The sequence below is a fragment of the Gobius niger genome, assembly GCF_951799975.1.
Source record: "Gobius niger genome assembly, chromosome: 3".
In the NCBI taxonomy this organism is placed as follows: Eukaryota; Metazoa; Chordata; class Actinopteri; order Gobiiformes; family Gobiidae; genus Gobius; species Gobius niger.
Genome location: NC_136854.1, coordinates 18,737,190 through 18,761,693, shown reverse-complemented (window position 1 = coordinate 18,761,693; position 24,504 = coordinate 18,737,190). Strand labels below are relative to the sequence as shown.

At 42.6% G+C, this 24,504-nt stretch overlaps 1 protein-coding gene across 1 annotated transcript in view; it reads left to right on the top strand.

Annotated features, from left to right (window-relative positions):
• cntln (centlein, centrosomal protein) overlaps positions 1-24,504 on the top strand; it is a 101,784-nt gene that overhangs the window by 57,660 nt on the left and 19,620 nt on the right. The window contains exons 17-24 of the mRNA XM_079553830.1: positions 1,444-1,525; positions 4,322-4,391; positions 4,706-4,959; positions 10,162-10,377; positions 12,443-12,540; positions 16,784-16,910; positions 16,978-17,115; positions 17,614-17,799. Coding sequence (XP_079409956.1) covers positions 1,444-1,525; positions 4,322-4,391; positions 4,706-4,959; positions 10,162-10,377; positions 12,443-12,540; positions 16,784-16,910; positions 16,978-17,115; positions 17,614-17,799 — 1,171 coding nt within the window. The remainder of the gene's footprint in view (positions 1-1,443; positions 1,526-4,321; positions 4,392-4,705; positions 4,960-10,161; positions 10,378-12,442; positions 12,541-16,783; positions 16,911-16,977; positions 17,116-17,613; positions 17,800-24,504) is intronic.

The window sequence follows — 24,504 nt, the reverse complement described above, 5'->3', positions numbered from 1 at the left end:
TAATCAGGTGGATGTTTTATCTTGTTGTACATGAGTACATACACAAAGCTGGTGTAGTGTACGACAGAGTTGCCTGGGCCTCTACAAAGACTCCACAATCCTATAGGCAGAAGTGTGTAGTGCATAGGTGTAAATGGTTTGGATCGCACAGAGAAATCGGGGCTCCAGTGCAGCATTTTTGGGGTGGTTGTAGTTTTCATTTAGTGCACCAAAATATAATTCGGGCGTACCACTTTAGAAATATTGAAATTGATCTTCTGTTGTACATTTGACATATTATTCAACATTTGAACCCCTGAAAATATACATCTTTAGTTGAGAGTTGCCAAGTTCATCAACCCAACTCATTTAAACTGACCACTTATTTTGATCCTTTTACTGCTCGAAAAATCTGGCAAATGTTTCCACAATTAATCACAAGACGGCTATAGGTAGATGTTAATAGCAAGAAGAAAACTGGGACATTAAGGGTGGATCTAACTGAAGAGTCAGAATAGGTTTTATTGCCATTGTCAATGAAACTAGGATTTTTTTCCAATGCAATTGTGCAACATGAATTCTAATCTAGGAATTAAATGATAATGATGTATTAAGGCCATGCAAATAAAAGTAATAAAATAGAATTAAAATAAACAAGATGTAGTAAAACTCTGTAATAGGTGATTTACTGTTCATGAGTCTGATTGCAGAGTTCTTTAGTGTTCGTAAGTCTGGGAAAAAAAGAATCCTTGTATAAAGATAAGGCGTAGTTATCAACATTAACATTTAGCTCTTTGCTGTCCTGTGCGCATAATATCCCACAAGTTGTAGAGACTGTTCCTCGGTCCGGGTGGTAATCTCTCCTGGGCCAGGTCCCCGTGCCCCCTCGCAGGCCCCGGCTTTAACCCAAACTAGCCCCCAGCGCTGTCATGTTCCGCTCAGATCCCTCTCTCTTTCGGCGCTCTTTACCTCTGTTGCTTCTCCCAGGCCCCACCTTAATAAACCCCGCCAGCGTAAATGTCACTGGCTTCCACCTCCACGTCAAAGGTCACTGTCAATAAACCTGTGCGTGTGTGTGTGCGTGTGTGTGTGTGCCTGAGCTCGCCGCGTGTCCATCAGATGCTACTTGGTGCTCGGCTCCGCTCGGCCGCTCCCCTCTCACACGTCTGTCACACAGGGCCCAGGGCTAATGAAGGCCACAGCCGCGCTCATACATGTTGATGCATTCACCCTCCGCACTTAATTTACCGCCGCGTTTTCACTTCCAGCTTCGGAAATTGGACGGGACATTGATTTTCTGTTGGTAAGGGGAGATGCACATATTTTTGCTTGATGTCAACTAAATCAACCATAAAAGGTAAATTGGATTTTTGTCCAAGGGTGGTAACTTTGAGGCCCAGGAATAGGGGTGATGGGTTACAAGTTTTAGCCTATGATAATGCTCTGTTACCTTTTTTTTTACAGTGAGAATGGAGAAGGGTACTCGGACAGTCTCAACAGTGTAGCGTCAAGGAGTGCATTTTGGAAGCAACATGCTCAGCGAAAGGTTGGTCATACTAAAAACTAAAAGGATTTAGAATTTTCAATTGGACATAGAAATGCTTACATCTTTTTATTTGATTTTTTATTTGTTTTCATCAAGAGAAGCTTCATTTAACCATTATCCATCCAATGTGGGATTAACATGACTTGATTTCATCCAAAAAGGGAAATGATGAGGGTCACAAATGGTTGTTATAGTGGCAGTAACTTGTTTGTTGTAACTTTATTGTCCCCGTAGGGAAATTTGTCTTCTGCATTTAACCCATCCTTCGATGCCGCTGGGGCAACCCGTAAGGAGCAGTGGTCGACGGCAGTGCCGTGCCCGGGGACCCATCTCCATGATGCAGAGCCAGGCTGGTGGTTAGAATCACCTGGCTAGAGGATTCACCTATTGCATATGTTTTTAGTGGTAGGGGAAACTGGAGTACCCGGAGGAAACCTACGCAGACACGGGGAGAACATGTGTCTCCCTGTGCACATGCAAACTCTACACAGAAAGGCCCCGTCCTGGTGGGAATCGAACCCCGGACCTTCTAGCTGTGAAGCTGAGGCGCTAACCGCTGCGCTACCATGCCGGTGTCTTTTTTGCATGATGAAAATGGTAAAATAGGAATTTTTATCCATGCGCATTGTCCAAAGATTGTAACTCACAAAATTGTCTGTTTCGGCTGTCCCTGAGGAAGGTGAAGGTACAAAGTAAGCCCTTGTCTTTCCTTGGTGGCGGACCGTAAGGGTGGATTGAGTTGGCTTTGTGGCACAGTCACTGTCCTCTTGAATAGAGATAGTGGATACAGGAGATCAGCCATTAGCTGCACACTGGGAGCTGCTATGACAACATTCTTATGGCTTTGGCTCAAGAGACTTGACACATGACAGTACATGCTCTTCTAACTACATGGTGGATCAGCCTGTGATACTCAGGGCTTAGACACTGACTGCCACTAGCCTTCGACAGTCTCACTACTACCTGCTTGTCCCAGTCAGCCATGCTATAGCTTATACTAGCCGATTCCTCACAATATCTAAGCCTTTTGTTTTCTTCAAACACTTGGTCATCAACCAAAAATATTCCACATTCATCAATGAAAGATAAAGGCAAAAGGCCCATATTTTACTTCATTGAGATTGTGACCATGTTAAAACGTGATATCCTTGAACAGAAGGAAATCACATTTTAACATGGACATTTTAAGTATGTCTGAGTAATTCTGCATAGTCAGTATGTCACCGTCTGCAGAGGTCAAAACTTTGCTTTCCCACTTGCTGCTTTACAGACAGCTTCAGCTGATTGCCAGGATATCTCGGCCGTCAAATTGCCTCTATTACAAAGCATGAAGTGCTTCACTCACGCAGCAATTGCTTTTAATTATTTTGAATTACGTACATTATTTCAAGTTGTAAAACACGAAACGCAAGTAATTCAAAAAGTCTGAAAAATTATTGATGTTTGTAGGAGCTTCTGTTTAGAAAACATACATTAAAAACATTTAGCATTCATGAGCCCAACTGGTTGATAACAGCATATGAACAGCTCTGATAGTCCTTTAGCTCAGGACTCACTCTTGCAGCGGAGCTGATCCCCTCACAGTTTCCTCATTCCTGTTTGGCTAAACGCACCCATCAGCTCCTCCCGGGCTCATCGTCGTGACAACCCCCAGCCCCCTCGCACCTTAGCCTGTCACTACCCAAAGCTCCTGTCTCCTCTATCCTCCCCACACAGCACCGTGTGATCAAACCTGGCACTGATCAGATCCTACCTGACCTTCGCCGCAGCGAGCAGGGGAATGGGGCTCCTTTGATGTCACTACAAACAGAGGAGCAGTTGGGAGGTGTCACTATGGGCACTTAGAAGCACATATGAATGAGCTGGGGCTTTTAGACAGTGATTGAACAAAGGAAGCTTTCGCAGGCATATGTCAGGAGCGATATCCGCCCGGAGATGTGCGGGAGTTGAAGTTGGCGGAACATGCTCAGGTGAATTATTAAAGCTCCCAGTGATTTGTCTTAGGGAGTTAAACAGAGTGTACCCTGTGATCATGGTGTCATTATGAGCCGCGTTCTGAGAGGAGCGACATGTCACCGGTTATGTTACATTAAACACTTGTCGCCTGATGTAGGTAGGAGATGATGGAGGGTAAAGAAGGAAAAAATACAGTAAATCACATTAGTTAAACTCAATTGCAATTATATGCAGGTGATTATGGTTAAAAATGGCTTGCTGCACCATATTTAGCCTGGTATCAACATACTGGAGTTTTTTATTTTATTTTACATATTTTCATTTAGTGGTGTATGTAAGCCCATAGCGGTTTCTGTCACACCTTTTTTTTGTTAGCGAAAATAGCTATATACAGTATGTAATGTTTTTTTTTTCCTTCACATGTGCAATGTTATATCTATATAACAGTTTTTCTCAATTGACTGGGCACTGTTTCTGACTCTTTACACACATTTCATTAAACACTGTTACTATATTCAAACGAACTTCACAAAGCACAGCAGTGGCAGTTGAAAAGTGCACTTTAGTTGTAAGTACGTGAACTCTCTCACACACACAGCAGATATAACGCACACACACAAAATTGCAGGTATTGTGTTGCAAAAAGTTGCCATGAGAAAGGAGTTTACTGAATTGGTGGCTTGGTGCAGTGGCATTCAGTGTCTTATCAATTGAGAGAAACTTCAATGTGTGGGCTACATTTTCCCTCTGCAATTGAGGCGGTTTATTGTTGCACTAGATTTTTATCTTATCTTCAATTGTTCAGACCTCATTTATGTATATTTTTTTCCTTTCTTGCAGTCTTACAGATCTGCACAGAAGTCTAAATCGCAGCTTGTGAACTCTACCACAAGACAACTTCTAGATCAAGGTACATTTCTCTCATTCCCAACCATGCTGAACTACAAAAACCTAATCGACTATTAATCAAATCCAAAAGAACATTCACAATCTGTCGATCAAAAACAAGTATCTGAGAAGTTTACAAGCTTTTTCCCGCTCCCCATCGCCACCTGAATTATTCATGGTTGCACAAATGTTAATCATTCAAGTTGTTAAATATATCAGTCTTGTTATCCACTTGTGCATACACTCCCATCCGTCGGTTTCTAAATAGGGATGTGGTTTTATTGTGTGTACTTGTCAACTCAGAGGCGCCTCTATGTATGACTTCCTCCCTGTTAGATGATGAACAGCATGGGTCCTGGGAGCGGGGAGGAGAGCACAGGAGGTGGAAGAGACAGAAGCAAAGGAAGAAGTGCCCCTCCTCTTCTCTGCAGCAGCGTGTTCAGTCCCTACAGCGTCACACCGACAGGCTGCGAAGTGCCAGAAAAGATGCTCTCCTGTCAGCCCGAGAGCTGCGTGAGGCCAACGAGAAGTTAACAGAGCAAGTTGACTCCCTCAACAAGACACTGAGCAACAGCAAGCCGCTTATACAGGTAACCAGAGAGAGGGAGAGAAGCTATGATGTAGAAAACTAGGTATGTAGAAAATATCATTGTTTAGAAATTCAACCAGATCAGATTTAAATATGGCCTTCATTCTTCTACTGCAGTATATGAAGGAAAAACAATTCCAAGTAGAAATCAGTGGCCATTTTCAAATATTCTCACCAGGACTGGGTTGGTTGAGTTGAGAATGTTTAACTTCTTTCTTCAGAAGATTCTTCTCGCTCTTGTAATCAAAATGTAAGACTGATTCACAGGCACTTCTGGCCACTCCTGGGAGGACTGGTCACGACTAAGGCTGGCCAGTCTGGTGTTGTAAAAAAAGTTTAGGTTCTACCGGTATAGAAAAAATGGAAGAAAAAAACATTTATCTTTAGATCCAAGTTTTGATGCCATTGGTCCAGGGACAGCATCAAAGTAAGTAACTTGGTTGTTTTGTTTTTTTTGCCAATGTTTGCCCCATTTTTGTATTTATTGTTTTCCCAATGTTTCCTGCTCATTTTTCTCATTTTTTTTAATTACTAATATTTTCCTTTTGTTTCCATCATTACCCAATTTATTCCCCATTTTCTACCAATTTTCCTGCATTTTTCCCAAAATGATTCCCCATTTTTCACGCATTTCCTGACATTGGAGATGAACCCGCTATTGTAAATGTGCATGTCTTTCACACATTATTGTTCTGTTTTCTGGTTCTGGACGACACATATTTTAGTATAGCTGTTGGAAAAAGTATCGTTGCGGTATTGGTATCAAAAATCAAGTATCGTTAAAGTACTGGTATCGGACAAAAAAAATGAACCCAGCCCTAGTCACCATGGCCATAACCACACCTACTGCAATGCTTCTTCACAGCTTCACTAATAAAAGATATTATTCTGGGCTGGGGAGGGGAACCATTATTATTTCTTTGCTATTTCCAAAGTATAAATTAGAGGGTTATATCCAAATGGCCATTTTTTTTTTTCATTTATTGCAGCTCATCACCAACACATGCCATTCACACCTCATACTGGTCATACTGGTCAGCCTTTAACCATGCTCTGAGTGAGTGGGAGGCAGATTAACCAACGCCAGTGAAGCTAAAGTTACCGCTTCTAAGTGTACAACATAAATTATGATTGAATTTAAATCGAGATCGAGACTCTTCAGGCAGTATTTCACCAAATCTCCCCATACACTGCCTGCTTACTAACTACCAGAGTTAAGTAAAGAGACATAAAGATCGAACCTTATCTTACCATCTCTCTCTCTTTACACCTTTCGACTAATATTCTTTGTGGGCAGCAGTTGCAGGTCCTTTGCCCTCATCATGCTAATAAGTTCAGCTGACAGGGCTGTACTCTTGCCTGGGGAGATCAGCGCCATGGAGAGGGGGAGACTAGGATCCTCTCTCTCACTGCTGCTGCCGTGTTGTTGTCATGTTGAATGTTTTAAAAAGATTTCCACAATGTCACTAGCACTATTCCTTCTGATCCTGCTGCCAGTTTGCAACACACCCATTAAGTTATTTAGTACCCGCCTCCAGGTAGAAAACTTTTCGACGGGGTACAATGTATAAATAAAACACTGGGCACTTTGGCCTTTAAACAGTATCTTTCCTGTCCTTGCACACACAAACTAGACAGCCGCAGTCCAGAGGAGACTTACATAGGAGAAGGCACACTGGACAGCTGATTAGGAAGGCTCTGTATATTTAGTACTGCAACGGGCCGGACTTGTGCGTATGGGTCATAGAGGAGCCCTCATATTGTTGCTACCCAGGAAGTGGCCCTGGTGATCCCTCCCAGGCATCTGACAGCAGCGGCCCGGGGAGGCCTCGGACACACAGCACTGTTGTCAGTGAGTGGACAGCGCAGCGCAGGAGTTGTTGTCTTCTTCCTGTTTGTTTCTTCCACTTTGCTGCTGCAGTATTAATGCCACTCTGCCGGAGAAAGTTGGAGCACACTGACTGGTCAAAGCCGGGTCTCGTTGCCCTCTCTGGAAAGGGCAAGAGGTGATGGACTCTGGGCTTGTTCCAGTCGGTCATAGCCAACTCTCCAACTCCAACTCTGCTGGTAATTGGCTTAGGACAGCCTCCACAGGGGCCATCATGTGAGGAAGAGCATGGCACTTACACACTCGACTTGTTTGTGCTGCACTGTGCTTGGGCCATTCTGTCCTTCCCTTGCTGCCTCAAGTCTCCGCGCAGTCATTTATTATTATTATTTTTTTTTTTTACTTTATGATGATGTGTTTTCATGCTTTTGAACACAAAATTTGACAGGAATTATGCAGACAATAATATGTATCAATATGACAATTAAATCAAGGTAGATGGAAAGAACAGCGGACTAGATCCACACAACTGTTATGTTCACCAATTTTTTATTGGTGTCACTGACAGTGACGTTGTCAGGCTTAACCCTTTCATCAGTACTAAGTAACTTGTTTACCTTAATAAATCCTTTTCGTACATACATACAAGTGTTAATGGGATGATTGGGGGGTCTTTCATCTCCCCCTGTTGTCTCTGTCCAGAAAACCACAATTGCAATTTGACTGCCACCGGACCGGAGCAACCAATAACACACTAATAGAATCACGAAGAAGAAGCTAGCGGGCAACGAACAAAGCTATCTGCGGGTTAGCGCCACTTTAAACAGTATTTACAGCCAAGTTTGAGTGAGAAAAAATATTTCCATTGTGTAGTTGGATGTACAATATCCCTCTCGCCCTTTGCCTTTTCTGTCAGTAGTTTCTCTCACGGACAATTAAAAAATTGCAACATGCTACGACATCTGCAGTTGCGCTTATGGCCTCTAGGGGCAAGAGATACTTAGTACTGCTTTAAGTAGTTTCACCAGGATGGCTTTCACAAACAGTTGTCTACACATGCGACAAAGCCTTTACAGTGAACAGTTAAACTTCCATTACTTTAAAAAGAAAAAAGAAAACATTACAGACGACTAAGTTAAAAAAAAAAAACCCTAAAATATCTGTAATGGAAAGCTCCCGTACAACTGAGAGACTATACATACATGCATTTATGTTGCGGTCTATATTTAATGTGTAATGTTATTTTTAAATAGCACCAAATCATCAGTATTGTATTTTAATAACTTATCTAAAGAAAGTATATTATGTACACATACACAGTTCGATAGTTAATGATCAATGACACTTCGAAGCCATTCTCAACAATAGATTCATTAAGGGTTGTCTCATTAAAGCATCTAGGTTGAAACAACAAATACACTAAGCCAAAGACAATTTATTTGGTATGTTTATATTTGGAGGGTGTACACATGGGTTACATTATTATTGCGCCCTGCCATTGGTCATTGTGTAGACATTGTAACTTGTGGGTCATTAAATATACTGTTTCTACAAGTTCGCAGTTTTCAAATCCCGAGCATAACTTGTTCAGGCGTACTGTACACCTTACATTCCCCGCTTTTCCAAACAGTCATACTAAACCTGAGTTATCATCAAAGGCAGGTTAAGAAGCTTTACAGATGAATGAAACCTGCGCTGCTTCTGCTATCAGCCCATGTGTGAAATGTGGGATCTTTTGGTTGCTCGGATTATTTACAACATTAGACTTTGTAATTTTCAGTGACATCCAAATTTACCGGTGTTACCTTTTCATGTATGCTATGTCCTACCCTCCTCCTTCGTGTAAACACTTGGGATTAATGTCAGATTAAGTGTATTTTCGTAGTAAGAGGTGTACGCCATAACATTTTTGGGGCTTTCGTGGCTTCAACCATATTTTATGTATTTGAATGAAAGGAGACATTAACCGCCTGAGACAGAAAGAGAAGAAAAGGTGTAGCTGCAGCATGTCCTCATTCACACCAGGCAAGTTTAGCTAATTCAGCAGAGTGGATTTCTTTATTTATCCTGCTAATGACTGGGTATCACTTTGGGGCCAGGCCTGACCACCACTCATAGGAAAGAGAGATGGCTGTCCTCTCCCCCGCGGGCTTAATGGACCCACATTATTCAGCCCATGCAAGTGTCATCTCACCGCCGCTCAAAATGGCCTGTGAAATCAAAGCTTGTCTTACCGGAAGTGTCATCAATGCCACCATCAATTCTTGCACCACTGTCACTGCGGCCCGCGCGCCTCTCCTTCTATCAATCCCCGCTCCTCCTCCCGGGACTCGGCATGTTCTTCTGCAGGAAACCTAAAACAAGAGGATTCTATTAAAAGGTGTCAGCCAGCAACCAGATATCAATAACCTCCATGTATGCAGAGCAGGGAGCGAACCCCGGGGACTCTGCGGTTTCACGAGGGGGTGTGTGGCAGTATTTGCCTCTCTGTAAGCAGCATATATCTTCATGTATCAAGTCTCCTATTTGTGCCATTAGGCATGCTTGATGTTTGAAATGATACCAGAGACAGAAACTAATTGTGGCTGTATTGAACCATATTTCAGAGACATGTTTCTATCCTTAATCAGAGCTTTATTAGGCATCACAAGTATTTAATTCTTTGGGTTGTGGTTTTGTACAGTGTGAATGCTGGACCAATAAGTGCATATAGGGCTGGCTACCTTAAATTTTTATTCAATACCAACACTTTACTGAACGGTGCTTTTATCTGGACCTATAGTGTACATTACTCATAATCGAGAACCAAGAAACAGAAATATGCATTTTACAAACAAATATTAGAGCAAAACCAGTAACCACTTTGTTACTTTTTCATCTCAGGATCTTCCAGGCATCAAAACTTGGTACTTTAAGATTTATTTTTTTCAGGGTCATGCCCTATGCATGCATGACTCTACAGTATTCCAACATAGTTCATATTACGACATGGCAAAAGTACAACTTCCTTCCAGTTTGATTGCACATACACCAAGACATTTATTGAGTGCAAATAACTTTTTTTCTTTGGTTTTGAGTTTAGAAGTGTTTAACTTTTTCCAAGTTTGCCATTGGGCTTTTTATTCAATATATCTTTCTGGTAAACGCAGTATTAGCGTAGACAAGAGGCCAATCAATAAGAGCCTGATAATGGTGAAGGTAATGCTGTGTATTTTTGCTTTATGTTCGTTATGTGATTGTACAGTGTTCATTAGGGGGGAATGTGATTCTTTTTAAGTAGCTCTCAAATGTCTTCAGGTTAGTAACTTTTGTTTTAGTTGGCAGCTTGTCAGTAGTTACCTTCTCCACCAATTGTACCTGTCGGTCAACCCACAGAAGCTGACCTCTGACCTGGCTGGAGTTGAACAACAAAAGAGGGTTCTGGAGATGGAGCTGGAGCAGTGGAGGCAGATCACTCTCCCCCAGAAAACTGCTCCAGTGCCCACTGCACCAGCCCCCCGCGAGTGCTCCTGCCAGGGCCGACCCAGCCCACCTGACCCTGCCCTGCCCGCTCTGGAGGCTGAGGTCAAACTACTGCAGGCCAAACTCAAGGTAATAACTTTTTACAGCCGGTGTGCAAGTACATTGTTAATGGGTTGCTCCTCTTAAGCTTGACGCACGATTCCCTCCTCCTTAAATACTATCAGTAACTTTTTTTTTGTTATTTATGTAAATTAAAAGTGAATCCAGACCCATCTAAATACTTATTTTACTCTCCTATGCTTGTGCCACATGAATGCTCATCCTGCGCACTAGAAGCCCAAGAAGAATTACTGAAAATAAACTAAAAAAAACACACAGAAAAGTTGTTGTTTTTCCCTCACACTGATGAGTCTAGATTTTGATTCAGTTTTGTTTTTGTTGTGTTAACAAAACAAATGAATTGTGCATTTACAATATGCTAAACCTCAGCTGAGACTCTAGTAACAATATACACAAACAGTTCCTATTTGACTTGACTGTTAGACTCAAGACTTGACAATTAAGCTGCATGATTCTGTTTATAATCTATAAAAGCAGTTGTTGGTGTATACTTCACAATTTGTCTGATCTCTTTTTTTTTACAAAGTTATGCAATGACTGTACTGTGCTAGTACTTTTTCATCTTTAGAGAAAAATCCCAAGCGTTTTATTTAAACATCAATATTTCTGAGTCACTTACATCTTTGCTCCGCACAGCCCCCAGTCCTTGAGAAGTTTAAAAATCTCTAAAAGAAGCCGTCAAGGTTTTCGTTTTGAAATCATACGGCAAAGAAAAAAAAAATTCGACCAATTCTCCGGGCTTGCAGTGTGCACCTCAGATCACCTGAAATTGCATGTGATTTGGACATGAATTAGCATTCCTTATCATTTGATCTTATTAGCAGGCGCCTGTCACAGAGATGAGCAATGGGCTTTAGCAGCGGAGACGTGCCCTACATCATGGGGAATGAGGTGCGAGGTGTAGCGCAGCCTCCCCGTCAGTGTCACACAGCAGATTGGCCCTGTCATGACGTGCGGCGGAGGACGTCATGGCAGGTGACAGCGCACGGGGCGGGGGGCCGCGGGGGTGCACCGGCTTCGGCGAGCTAGCAGACTGACAAAAGCTTGCACGGGAACGGTATCCACTAGAGACACAGGGGCCTTTTAAACCAAAGTAACATGCAGGTTCCAATATCTATCAGAGTCCTGATCTAAAACTGAGCTGTCTCCAGGAGCCGCCAGTCGCTCCACAGAAGCAAATAGGAGGGAAGTGTCGGGGGTGACAAGAGCAGCATGTCAAAAGTTATTTGAAGGGAACAATCTCCTGTAATATATGTATAAGTGGCCACTAACAATGCAACAACAGAAAACTTGGCATATATAAATACAATAACTGCAGTAAAAGTTTCACACGGTAGTTTTACAGCATTTTGATTGTTTCCCGGTCTTGCCTTACAGCAAGAAGGCCCTGGGTTTAAATCCCTGGCCTTTCTGTGTGGAGTTAACATGTTCTGCTCATTTAGGTAGGTTTCCCCTAGTTGATCTGTTTTCCCCGACCACCACAATCCTGTACAATAGGGTTCTCCGGGACCAGGGCTCTGAATTGTCCTGGTTGATGAATGTAAAATAAATAAATAAAAAACAAATGTTCTTGTCATGGATGTAAAAGCAAAGACTTTTACTTTACTCTTTAATTGATAAAATGATACACACTGACTTGGTAATTGCCTTGATTGTGTACATGCTGTAGGTTCTGCAGAAAGTAGTAGCCTCTTTTCTCTTGCTGTATTATAATTATGTGTACTGATTCACTTTGTATATACACAACTGTAATTAAAGCTCATAATATCTTCGCTGTATGGAAGTAATTTAGTTAGAAATGTACATTAAAAACGTCTAGCTTAATGAAACGGCAATGAATATAGTTATTTCCCTTAATTACTCCCCTCATTTGATCCGCTTTGAAAAATAGTGCGTTCCTCTTAACCTCTTTTAGCACCTTCCACCCTCCTGCTGTAGATCTAATGAGGAGGCATGCTGCGCCTGACCTGTCATCAGCCGTGTCGTGAAAAGCAGCCCCTCCCCTCCCGCCTCGCATTGCGCCGGCTCCGACACATTAACAAACGCACAGTCTTTTCTCCGCCCTCTCCCCCAGAGCGCCGGTTCAGAGGTCACGAGGCAGGTGGCAGCTAACAAAGCCCTGCGAGGCCAGCTCCAGGAGAAGGAGGACAAGCTCCGCCAACTACAGGACAAGTTAGTCTCACACTCACCATTATTATTACACTACCCTCTTTTTGTTCTTTTACATCACCTTGCTCTCCGTATCTGTCCCTATAACCTCCCACTGCTTCGCTAAGTGACCTATATTAGGCCACAGAGGACAAACTCCAAGCTGTACAACATTAAAATACTCAGTAAATTCAATATTTTAGAAGACGTTAAAGACATTAAAGGATAACTCCCTGTCAATTTTTGCTGAGACGCACCACACAAATGTTTTTCATCACCTAAAATGCTTTTACATCGCAGATAAGTCAACATTGATATTAGATCAATATTTCATGAGCACATGAAGACACATGTTTGAATATTTACAGAATGGCATGATGTAAACTACTTGCCAAATATCAAACTCCTGTTTTGGTTCTAGTTTTAGTTTTCAGTGAGCATAGCCTTGGTCTTTGTCTCTGCTCTGCACCTCTCCGCTCGTTGGCACGTCCACAGCTCGTCTCTTCTGCAGTGTCTGATTCCACCGTGTGGCAGCTCTCTGTCTCCTGCACGTAACCGTTGGTGCTTCTCTTCTCTGCAGATGATTAGTGAAATTATGCATGTTCTCTTAAGTAAGTGCGCAGAAGTGTAAAGGAGCGCAGTGTTTATGTGGGTGTCTTGTGTGTCATGTAGTGTAGGGTTTCTTATGTGGGTAGCTGCTGTGGAGTGCTGATCAAAGACCAGTATTGATTGTTTGTGTGCCGCAGGAGGGACCAGTTTGGCCCATGACACCTAAACCCACACACTATCACTCTGGCCTGTGGGCCACACAGCCCTAATGAGTTACACGGTTCACCTACTGCTGCACTGGCTCCATTACATAGAGCACATCTATAGATAAACAATTCACTTAGGGAAAATGTTCTGTTGTTGATTTGAGTGGTGCTGTAAAAGTCGCGTTGTCGTTCTGCATTAGAATTCCTTCTTTGAACTGAGGGAAAGGTACAAAGAACAAGTTGGCATTCCTCCGTCTCTTTCTCTTTGTCTAGTATTCTGTGTCCTCTGCCTGCCTTTCTCAATAATGCATACGGGGCATGTGTACAATCACAGTGGGCATGTGTCGGTGTGTGACCAAAGGATCACAGCCACAGAGTGAACATCCCCCAGCAGAGGGCTACGACAGCAGCCTCCTCACACTCTTGTCACACACTCTGGTACAGGCAGCTCCCAGCCCTTGTTGCTACCAGTCCATTTGCCTCCATGGAGGGACTCCTTCTCAGAATGAAAGACATGTCTAGACATCTCTGAAATATACATCTCAGCACACACACAGGGAGCAAGGCTGCCTCGCCTTAAAGAAGAGAAGGGGTAAAAAAAAAAGAAATGAATTTCAAAGTACACCGGCATGTCCTCAGTCAATATCCGGCACTATGGCCCTGCCTTATTTATGAAGCAGCTTCTTTCATCTTTAGCCCTGTTGTCTATCAGCCACATGAAACATCCAGCGCTCTCCATTCTTAACAACATCCACCCAAATGTTAGCGCTCACTTTCTCTCATGCACTCCAGACCGCTGACTGTTATCATTACAATACACGCATGTTTGATGAACAATATTGCCAACAAGCACAGAACAAAGGGAACAAATGCGGGTGTTATGGGGAGGGTGTCGGAGGCTCTGGTCTTGGCTCCTCACTAACACTCATAAATAGAGATCACACGCTCCAGCAGAAACACCAGTCATCCCTCATTCTTTTTTATCCTCTATTCTTTTTGGGGTGCAGAAGAAGGAACATCTAAAATAAATGCTGTCCATCTAATTGCCATTTGCATTGGGGCAGAGGGAGCTGCTGACGCTTATTGCTGCGTTCTGTCTTTAAGTCAACAGCAGACAGTCATCAGAAAGGTTCAATATGGGTTTTCTCATTAATGGCCAAATCCATGGGGTAGCCATTCAGCGCTACTTCCCCCCCAAAGTCCTAAGGCTAGACTCTCTCATTTAATTTAATGTCACTCCAATAGGACAAGCTCACATTTATTTAGCCATGCTGCCCTCGAGCTCCTCTCTACCTGGGGAGGCCGGGACATTTACTTACACTGAAGCCTTTGCTCTGTAGTTGCGTCATTTGTTTATTTAAAACACACATGCCATGATGCGCGCGGGAGCTAAAGAGATCCAATACATCTCTGAGTGTTTTAATTAACAACATCCTTATGATCTTTATTCTATTTGTTCAAACTCCCAGCGGTGTAGACAACCATGAAAATGCCTCATATTTGTCTTTCATGAAAACGGAATAAAACATGCTAACATGCATTGCCAATTTAGAATAACGCCGGGCCATAATATGCTAAAATATTGAACAAATCAATGTTATTAAATAAGAGAGAATACAGCATTTGTTGGTGTGCTTTCAGATGAGGCAGTACAAGCGCAGAACGCCGCCAAATTCCCCAAGTAATCATTTGGAACCGCGTCGCCTTTGCAAAGATAAACACATAATAAATTCTTCAACTCGTGTCACTGTTGATTCAGAATGCCGTTTGTCAGAGAGGACTCCCCAGTCAGGCTTGGCGCCGCGTCCCCACTAGAGCGCTTGTTCTAATACATGCCAGTTAGAATTACACATGCAGGCCTATTCCAGCCCCCCTCTGCCATTTACCCAAACAGCATGCCAGCGTATTTAGTTGTCATAATGAGCTGTCACACCTGATGCACTGCACGGGGACATTGTGGCTGCCAGTGCCCTGCGCGTGTGTGACAAGTGTGTGCGTGTGCTGAGGCGTCTCTATTTGTAGGCTGCACGCATAGACATAGCGCTACACATCACAATTGCGTGGAAATTGCGATTTGAATGGTCGCAATTGTTCATGTGCTACACTATACAGTACTTTGTCGGCATCTGCTGTAAATGGATCTCAAAGTGGACATGTCATGCAGAACTTTTTGGAGCTTTAAATGTTATAACGTTGTTCCCTCATCAAATACATACTTTTTCAACGGTGCTGGCGCTGTACTTCCAGGATACAAAACTATCCGTCACATTTTTAATCCAACATTATATCGTTCCTGAGCAGTTCTGCGCTGAAAGTGTGTTTATCACACTGTGCTGAGGCTGTAAACCATGCCGTAAATCAAAACTGTTTCTTTTTTCTTTTCTTTTTTTCATCTAAAGCAGTAACTAATGCCCCAAAGCGCCACTGCAGGTGTCGTAGCATGTGCCGTTTTTTTTACTCATTAATTGCCTGTGAGAGTAAATACAACGCTGACAGAAAAGACAAAGGCAGAGAGGGATGCTACAATGGCGCTAGCCCGCAGTTAGCTTTGGCTTTGTGATTCCATTAGTGTGTATTGCGCCTCCGACCCAAAGGCAGAGAAGTTGCAAGGGTGGTTTTCTGGACAGAGACACCAGGGTGAGATAAAAAAAAAAACTATCATCCCATTAACACTTCTATTATTAGATTGTGAACTGACAAACATCTGACCGACTTGCTGTGATGCAGCTGAAAACCTCGTGAAATGTCTGTTTATTAATCCAATATCAACAGGAGCTGTCAGGTCCTTTTACTCCTTTTTTTCCCCTCACAAAACAAAGCAGCACCGAAGGAGAGGCTGAGGCGTTCAAGGGTTGCGGGGAAAAAAGTACTACACTGTAAACTTTCATGAAAGTTGCAGTTTAGCAAATAAATGTAAATCTCAAAATATTTAATTTGTACATATCTTTTTTATGCGGATGAATGTGTGTTTCACACAACATTAATGAGATTTCCGTAGCTCAGAGTAGCATGTGGTCTATGCAGTGTGGAGGGGAGTGAGGGGCGTGGCCCACGGGGGAAAGCCAGGTGAGGGGAGGGGGTGGTGGAGCAGAGCAGAGTTCACTACTCCACCTACTGATGAAAAAAAATCAGAAAGACAGGTTCTCAATATTATGTTTTAAGTCATTTTTTTAGCCCCACATACAGTATATGATATGTTCACTTTTAAACTTGCTAACCCTGGAGTTTAGACGTCTAGAAACTGGTTAGGAAATTCATGCGGTATTACTTTAGCAGTTCATAACCACGTTCCCAATTTTAGTAATGTTTCATGTACATAATCACTCTTAAATTCTTTGAATTACAACAAAGGATTAAGTTTCCATGTGTTAATATGGCTCACTTACAAAATATGTGCATTTCAGAGCACAGACCTCAGTGATGGATAGTATAATAATATAATATTGCAACAGCGGTACCGTAATTCGGTGACATATTTTGCTGCTGTTAAACACTCTTGTTTTTCTGTCCAGAACGGCCCATGTAGAGCGGGACGTAAACATGAAGCGGCAGCTGGTGGAGGACCTAAAAACAAGACTCAAGTTTCTACAGGATATGGAGGGCAGTTACCGTGGACAGTTGGACGATCTGGAAAAGAAGGTAAATCAAATGGATAAACGTCTATAATGGCAATTATTTGTTTTTGTTTTTTTTCTTGAACGTGTAGGTGAAGACGTTAACAGAGGAGGCCACTAATAGGAAGGCCTTTATTGAGTCCCTGAAAAGAAGGCTGAATGTGGCAACAACAGAGAAAAGCCAACACGAGGCCACATGCGCCAAACTAAAGGAAGACTTGGATAAAAAGGTTGGAGACTTTAATGGCAACAATTTTAATTTGTGTGGTTATTTTTGCATCTAATCGATTTCACCGTGAGGAAATTGTGGGAGGGCTCATTTTAAAGCTCTGACTGAGCTCTTTCTGGTGGTTTTGGAAAAAAAAATTAAATAAATATATCCTTGATATACATGTAAGTAATAAGATTAATTTTTAATTGTCCCCAACATTTGCATCTCACTTAGAAACTTGGAAATCCAAAGCATTTTGTTTTCAAAAGTGTACCCAAAGAAAACTTTCTATGACATGAAATTTGATTTTGCAACTTTTTGGGAAACAGACCTTGAGCACAGTACCTTTTTTCTTAGTAATGTACAAAGTGGATTTGCAAGTTGTCTCATCAACCTGAGTGAAACTTTATCTTGTAGTCGTGTATGCTTCAGAATCCCATAATCTATCAAAGCCTAAAAGCTGACTCTATTAAGAATTAAAGGATTTCCCTGTTTTTGCTGCTATATTTTTCTATAGGAGCAGCGCATTCATGCCTTGCAGGCCCGTGTGGGAGCTGGTGAGCAGGCTCTGGCCGCCCTGGAGAAGACGGCCACAGAGCAAATGGAAGGGTTGACCCAGCAGAGCTCCCTGGCCCTGGACAGACTTCAGAGGCAGTTAGCCCAGGCCTACTCCCAACTGGAGCAGCTTCATGCTTTCATCAAGGTATGTCTTTTGAAAGGGGGAACAGGAGTGCTCGCGGTTCATTCAGTCTCTTTCTGTGCATGTGCAGAATATTTACCCTCATTGGGATCAAAAGCCAGTGGAAACGATGTTAGTAACCTGATTAAAACTAGTTAGAATTGGGTAAAACTAGAATACACTTGTTTAATTTACCCTACATTGACTGACTTACCTACTCGCCTTTATACCTCTGGCATCTAGAGCAGTGGCAAAATCTTTCCATCCCAAACTGTCCTTCGCCTTGTTTCCGATGAAAGCCCCATGTGATGTTACGATCCTTCATCTCAGCCTCCACTGTCCGCCTCCAGGTGCTCTTTCTTTTTCCTTCAGGAGTGCAGACAAGGGCTGTTTTAGTAATATTGTGAGCATCCTTCCGTAACCAAGTTTTCTTTATGTACAATGTTGTATTAGTGGCAAGCTACATCTACTGTTGGTTGAGTACTATGTCAACTGTGCGCTTTTTGAGGACTGAAAATGCTCACCGGTATGAAACAACGATCAGTGACATGAACAATGTAGTGAAATCCCTGGTCCGGTCAACGTGCTGCGCCTGTTCTCATGTTGAGCTGGGATTTATATTTCATGGCTGCCCTGGAGGCGCACTGAGAGGCATTCTGCTGTTGCATCTGCGGATTCAGCGCGTCCTTTTTCTTTTTGGCAAAGGCAGTAAGCATGGCAATGTGTCACTGAAAAAAAAAACCGACAAAGCACCGTTAGTCTTAGTCGACACATCGCTTGAATGTTTCAGGGGGGTCAGAGCAGCGAGATGCTGGTGTCACACACAGGAAGCAACCATAAAAGAGCGGTTAGGCCCAAGTTACAAGAGGAGGTAGTAGTGTATTCCGTCCACTGACCCGAGGGTTGCATCACCGGATTGCTGATGATGTAATTCTATTATCTTTGAACAGTGGACAGCGAAGAGTTTTTATCCCAGTTGTACACAGTCAGGACAAGAGTCAGCATCACTTTCTGAAAGCTGTGGTTTAGGACTGGTGTTATTTCGGGAGATATACTGGCTACTGGACAAGGAGACTGTTCAGGTGCACAGACTGTTCTGCAAAACACAAAGCAGGAATTTAAGGCACTAAATAATGTTGCCATTTCCTATGCAAAGGTTCCTGTGTTCGTTGTAGTTCTTATTGACATGTTCACACTGGAGGAATAAAAAACATTTGTCGGGGAATATTACTGCTGTAACTGCGCCTTGTAATCAATGGCTCAGCCCATAGGTTTGACTAAACTAAAGCTCCTGTAGCAAATGTTTCCCGTTCCCAAAGAGTGGCAGAGGGAGAACGTTTCATTTCAAGTGTCGCAAATGGCTCTCACAAACCCCTCTGCACATCCCAATTCCTCCCGTGCTGGACTTTATATGCACGTTTCACAACTTCAAAATTAATTGTCCTTGAGAGTAAATACTACGCTGACAGAAAAGACAAAGGGAGAGAGAGGGATATTGTTCATTGTGCCACAACTCAATGACACAATGGAGATAGTTTTTTTCCACTCAAACTTGGCTGTAAACACTGCTAAAGGGACGCTAGCCCACAGTTAGCTTTGTCCTTTTGCCTGTTAGCTTCTTCTTCTTGAGTCCAGTGTGTATTGGGGCCTCCAACCCGGATCCAGGGAAGTTGCAAAGGTGGTTTTCTGGCCAGAGACACCAGGGGGAGATGAAATACCCCCCAATCATTCCATTAACACTTGTATTACCCCCAGAGGGACTACGAAAAGGATTTATTATGGTAAAAAAGTTACTTCGTTCTTCTCTAAAGAAGGGAATTTTATTTAGGAAAAAGTCGAGCTTAAAGTCTGCTCCTTCATTTCTACTGTTTATTCAGTATTGTGTTGAGAAATTATTGTGTATACCGTACAGTGCAACTAACATTATTCAGCGACTTGTCAGTTCTTCAGCTTATTCCTAATGAAATAACATGTAGAGTAATGTAGTCTATTTACACTAGTGGTGGGCCGTTATCGGCGTTAACGTGCTGCGTTAACGCGAGACTCTTATCGGGCGATAAAAAAAATATCGGCGTTAATCTATTCTCAAAGCTGGGTTGGGAGCTGGGTCTATACTCTGCAAGCTTTGATGACTTTCACCGTGATATTTTATGGTCAGCACACATTATACGACTTTTATGCCCAATTTCGGACGCACAGGAGAAACGTGAGTGAATATAGCGTCTCATAAGCGACACACAGAAGCAGCGGCCAATGACAGAGTGAAAAAAGACAGAAAAACACTGCAGCGCCTCCCTCTTTCAAATCAGCGACATAACTCATTTCATGTCCACAGCCCCACACGAAACAGCCCCACACGAAACAGCCCCACACGAAACAGCCCCACACGAAACAACTTTATCACCAAAAGTTCACAAGAGCCTTTTCCAGCTACATTTCAACCGCGAGCAGAGTTTAACAGCAGCACTTACGGAGTTTGGAGACAAACTTTCCTGCTCCTTTTCTCCAAGTCCGTTAGCTTCTCTTTCTCCGCTCCGCCCGTTGCCTTTTCTGATCAAATCCAAAGAAATACGTCCCGCATCTTCGTGTCGTCGACGTTTATCTCCATTTTGACAGAATTATCAACAGGTTGAAGCTCGTAGTAGCAGCAGCTGCAGCAGCATGAACTGTGTTGTTGTGACAGTGATCACGTGACACTGTTGAGCAATCAGGAGACGCGCACATGTTTCCCACGCTCACAAACAGAGGCCTATATTTTCTGATCTGGTAAGATGGCCCACATTACCCGTAAATAAATACTTGGGGACTCCTGCCACAACTGTCCCATGTTAGAGACTTTTTTCTTTAGCAGGTCATAGTCACAGAAGAGGAGATTAAGTTTGTCACCGGAAAATTGATTGACACAAAGCTACTGACTGTAAACAGTTCATCAGGACCTCTTATGTAGTAGGCCTACAGTTCAAAATGAATGTTTAACGGAATAAACAGTTAGTAAACACAAGTGCATCTTCTTGAACATGAATTATTTTCATCACCAATTATCATAGTGGAACGTTCTCAAGCAGTTTGTGATGCATTTTGGAAACAGGAGATGAGCCCCTGGTCTAACGCACCACCTGATTTGATAAACTCGTTCTTACTTTTAGTCATTATTTGGGTAGCACACATATTCTGAATGGCTTCGGCAGAATTCAAGCGAGCCATATTAATCTATATTAATCTAGATTAATTTCAAAATGAATCTAGATTAATCTAGATTAAAAAAAATAATCTATGCCCACCTTTAATTTACACAGATAAGTTCCCTGATTGTAAACTTTTAGCCCTTTACAAATCCAATAGCCAGACTATACAAGAACAGTCACTGTAATATTCAGCATTAACATTGCTAATTACTGAACTTATCTCTGATATCCATATTGTTTCGAAACGATAAGTTGAATCAATCCATAACCAAATGAGATTCAGAAACTTTGCTCCATACACATCCTAACTTAACCGCAAGCATCAGGAATGGGACACAGGGGCTGCATTTGTACAGCCAGCCACCGTGACCTGGCTCAAAACAAGGATCGGGAGAGCGATAGGACGGACAGAATATGAATTTTCTGTGTATGCATCATTATACAAATGCTTTTTTATCATGTATAAGGTGAGGCAGGCCACCACCAGTGCTCAGAATACTGTGTACCCTGAGGAAATAGCAGCATTGTCTTGTTGAGGAGCTAATCCATCACCAGGAGGAGGGCTTGAATCAGTCTATGGGTTATGGGTGTCTGCCGGCGGCTGATAAAGATTGCCCATCAACTTGGCTCATCTGACACCTGTCCATCATGAGGGGAATAGTGTGGCAGAGGTGGGGATGCTTTGGTCTGCACATAAATCACTACAAAATGTGTAACATGTTGTCAGTGTGTCGTCACAGTTCGGAAATGTAATAGAAATTGTATGAGAAATAAAAGTTATGTTTCAAATGATTACTTTTCAGCGTTTAAGTGTACTATGAGCATAGTGGAAACTTACTTAATATGCGTTTTCCACCTGCTTGGCTTCACACTGCTGTACCTCACTCTACTCCTGACACTAAGGACTTGCAGGCACTAAGTAATTGTCAATCCGTGAGTCACTGAGTAGAGTTAAGCAGGTACTAATCGAAAAGACCTACGTTTTTTGGCTATTGCCATGAAGAGGGCAGTGTATGTCTGTGGTAGTGGTGGTTAGCTTGTTAGAAAGATGACTCAATTGGATTTTTGGAGTGGTTGCTAACTTGCCAATGCAGCAATTATTGTAATTGTGTAAATGTATTCTCTCTCGTAACTGTTGTAAGTCGTTGGTCACCACGAGTCACCACTAACTTAATTTGATCTTTAATTGTATGTATTTGATGGTCAAAAACTTTAACATGTGGCTCAGATGGTAGAACTTTTGATCTGAAATTCGTGGTTGGACTGGTACAGACTGTCATCGTGTCCGTGATCAGTGCACTTCACCCAACCTGCCTGTTTGAAAACAGAGTGTGTGTGTGAGTGATTGGTTGGTGTTTGTCAGGGGGCCTATGGTGCATATTGGTATAGGCTCTTTTCCGAACATGAATGGGCCAAATAGGCAATAGCCAAAATATTCATTCCGTTTCCATCACTACCTGGCTTACCAATTAGGTTTGTACTTATTGGTAAGCAGATCTTTCTCAGATCTGCTGCTCACATAGAAAGGGTTACAAAAAGTGTTTGTTTGCACAATGTAGCAGATAATATTGGTTAAAGGGCAGTTGTATAGACATGCATAGAAATCCAGTCGTTTCTTTTTTTCCCTCCATTCCCATAACCCTAGGCTGGTGGGGGCCATTGTGTTGTTGAGGATTCACATCATTGTTTGTCTCCCCTAGCTCCTGTGATCCCCTATAAGAACAGCGAGCCCTTTGATTGGACTGGCTGACGTCCGGAGGAGATTTACTCTTGTCATGTATTGATCAGGACCGGAGGGCTGTGTGTCTGTAGATGTGCGTGTGTGAGTGTCTTTATGAGCTTGTTTTTTGTTCTCTGTGGCTCCATGTGCTGCTGTGGCTGTATATATTTGTGCGTCGAGATTTCTTATTGTGTGCCAGCAGACCCCTTTGGCCCCTGCACATGCCCCAGGCTGTAAGCACTGCTGTTGAACTGCTAAAGAGTGGCCCTGCATGCAGTGACTCCTCATGTCGGCACACACAGGCTGGAGGTAGCTCGCTCTCGCACTGAATGTTTTGGCTTGTCATCCCTACTGCCAGCGTCTTTCTTTTCACAATAGAAGCATTTCTTGCTAATACTCTAAGCTTATTGTTGTGTTGTCTTTTTCATATTCGTAAAATTGTCAATGTATAGTAATTTCTTTATACTGTGATTGTCCAAGTAGTTGCTGGCAAAATCTTTGTACGACTGGCCATAATGGGGATGAAAAACATACTGGTTTATTATGTGCTTCTCGTATTGATATGTCATGGATAAATTCAAATGCCACCTACATTTTTTAACCAGCTGAGGTTGTATTACTGAGTTGATGTCCACATTGAGGGATATTTTCGCCACATCTATCATTATTAATTTTTTGTTTTTCAGAGCGGGTCAAAGCTGGGAAGGCAAATCTACTTTTATAGATACAAAAATAAAAGGTATTATCGTAACATCTTTCAGCCATTGTTTTCGTAATCAATGTTTAAGTGCAGGGTTTACTCCTCCCATACTGCTCGTGATGAATTTGAATGCTCCTTTGTGTCCTCGCTGCGTGTGAAGGGGTTCACAGGTTGCTGGTTATTAAAGGGGATATCTTTTAGCTGCTCATTTGATCCTCATCTCCATGCCCTAATCCACGTCCTGTCTAAATTGGCCCTCTGGCTATAGTGATTGTGCTACCAGGCAGGCTAAGAGCTCATAACTAACACACGCTTCTCATGTAGACACACCAGCTCTCTGATATGTATATGAATACGCCTGTGTGTGGTACGATTGTTTCTCTAAGGGCCGAAAATGAGTGGGAAATTTTAACCTGTAATCTCTTTTGTGGGTAAATAGACCGACAGGATTTAGGTCAATTGTATGTAAACATTGAGTAGTGACAGTGAATGGCTGTTAGGGGTTTTTGGCAGGCTTTGTTGTCAAGGAAACAGCTTTTGCAAATGGGCCTTTTGCAGCATTGTTTTCAGCGTTGAGTTTAAGATGCTGTAAGTGACATTTCTCCCTAAATTCGTGTGCATTTTCTTTACACCATATACTATTTTTGAGAACAAACTTTACAGCGTAGGGTTTATTTATAAGAATTTGCAGTCCAATAAATCTTCCTGAAACTGCATAGATTAAAAGTTAAAGATTCATTATCCAACTTTTTATGCGGAAAAAAAGTTCATATTAGTGCGTATTTGACCTCTCAGTGGCCCATGGGTGGTTTGCTAGGCGCCTTTGCTTTCCATCCCGGTGGCCTCAAGGATGCTCCAGGATCAATTTTATGTCAGGTTTTTGGAGAAGGGTCTGGATGCAGCCAATGGAGGGGCACATGATCAGTGGAGCTCCGCTTCTCCACAGGAAATGACGTCATCTTCACATGACAATGCCAGCTTGAACTAATCCTAATCTCAAGGATAGTGCAGTCAACTAAAGGCATCTTATTGAGATTCATTTAAATAAGTGGAGATCATTTCGGCGACGGTGGCGCAGTTGGTAGAGCGGGTCATGTCGTGGGTTCGAATCCCAGCTCCCACAA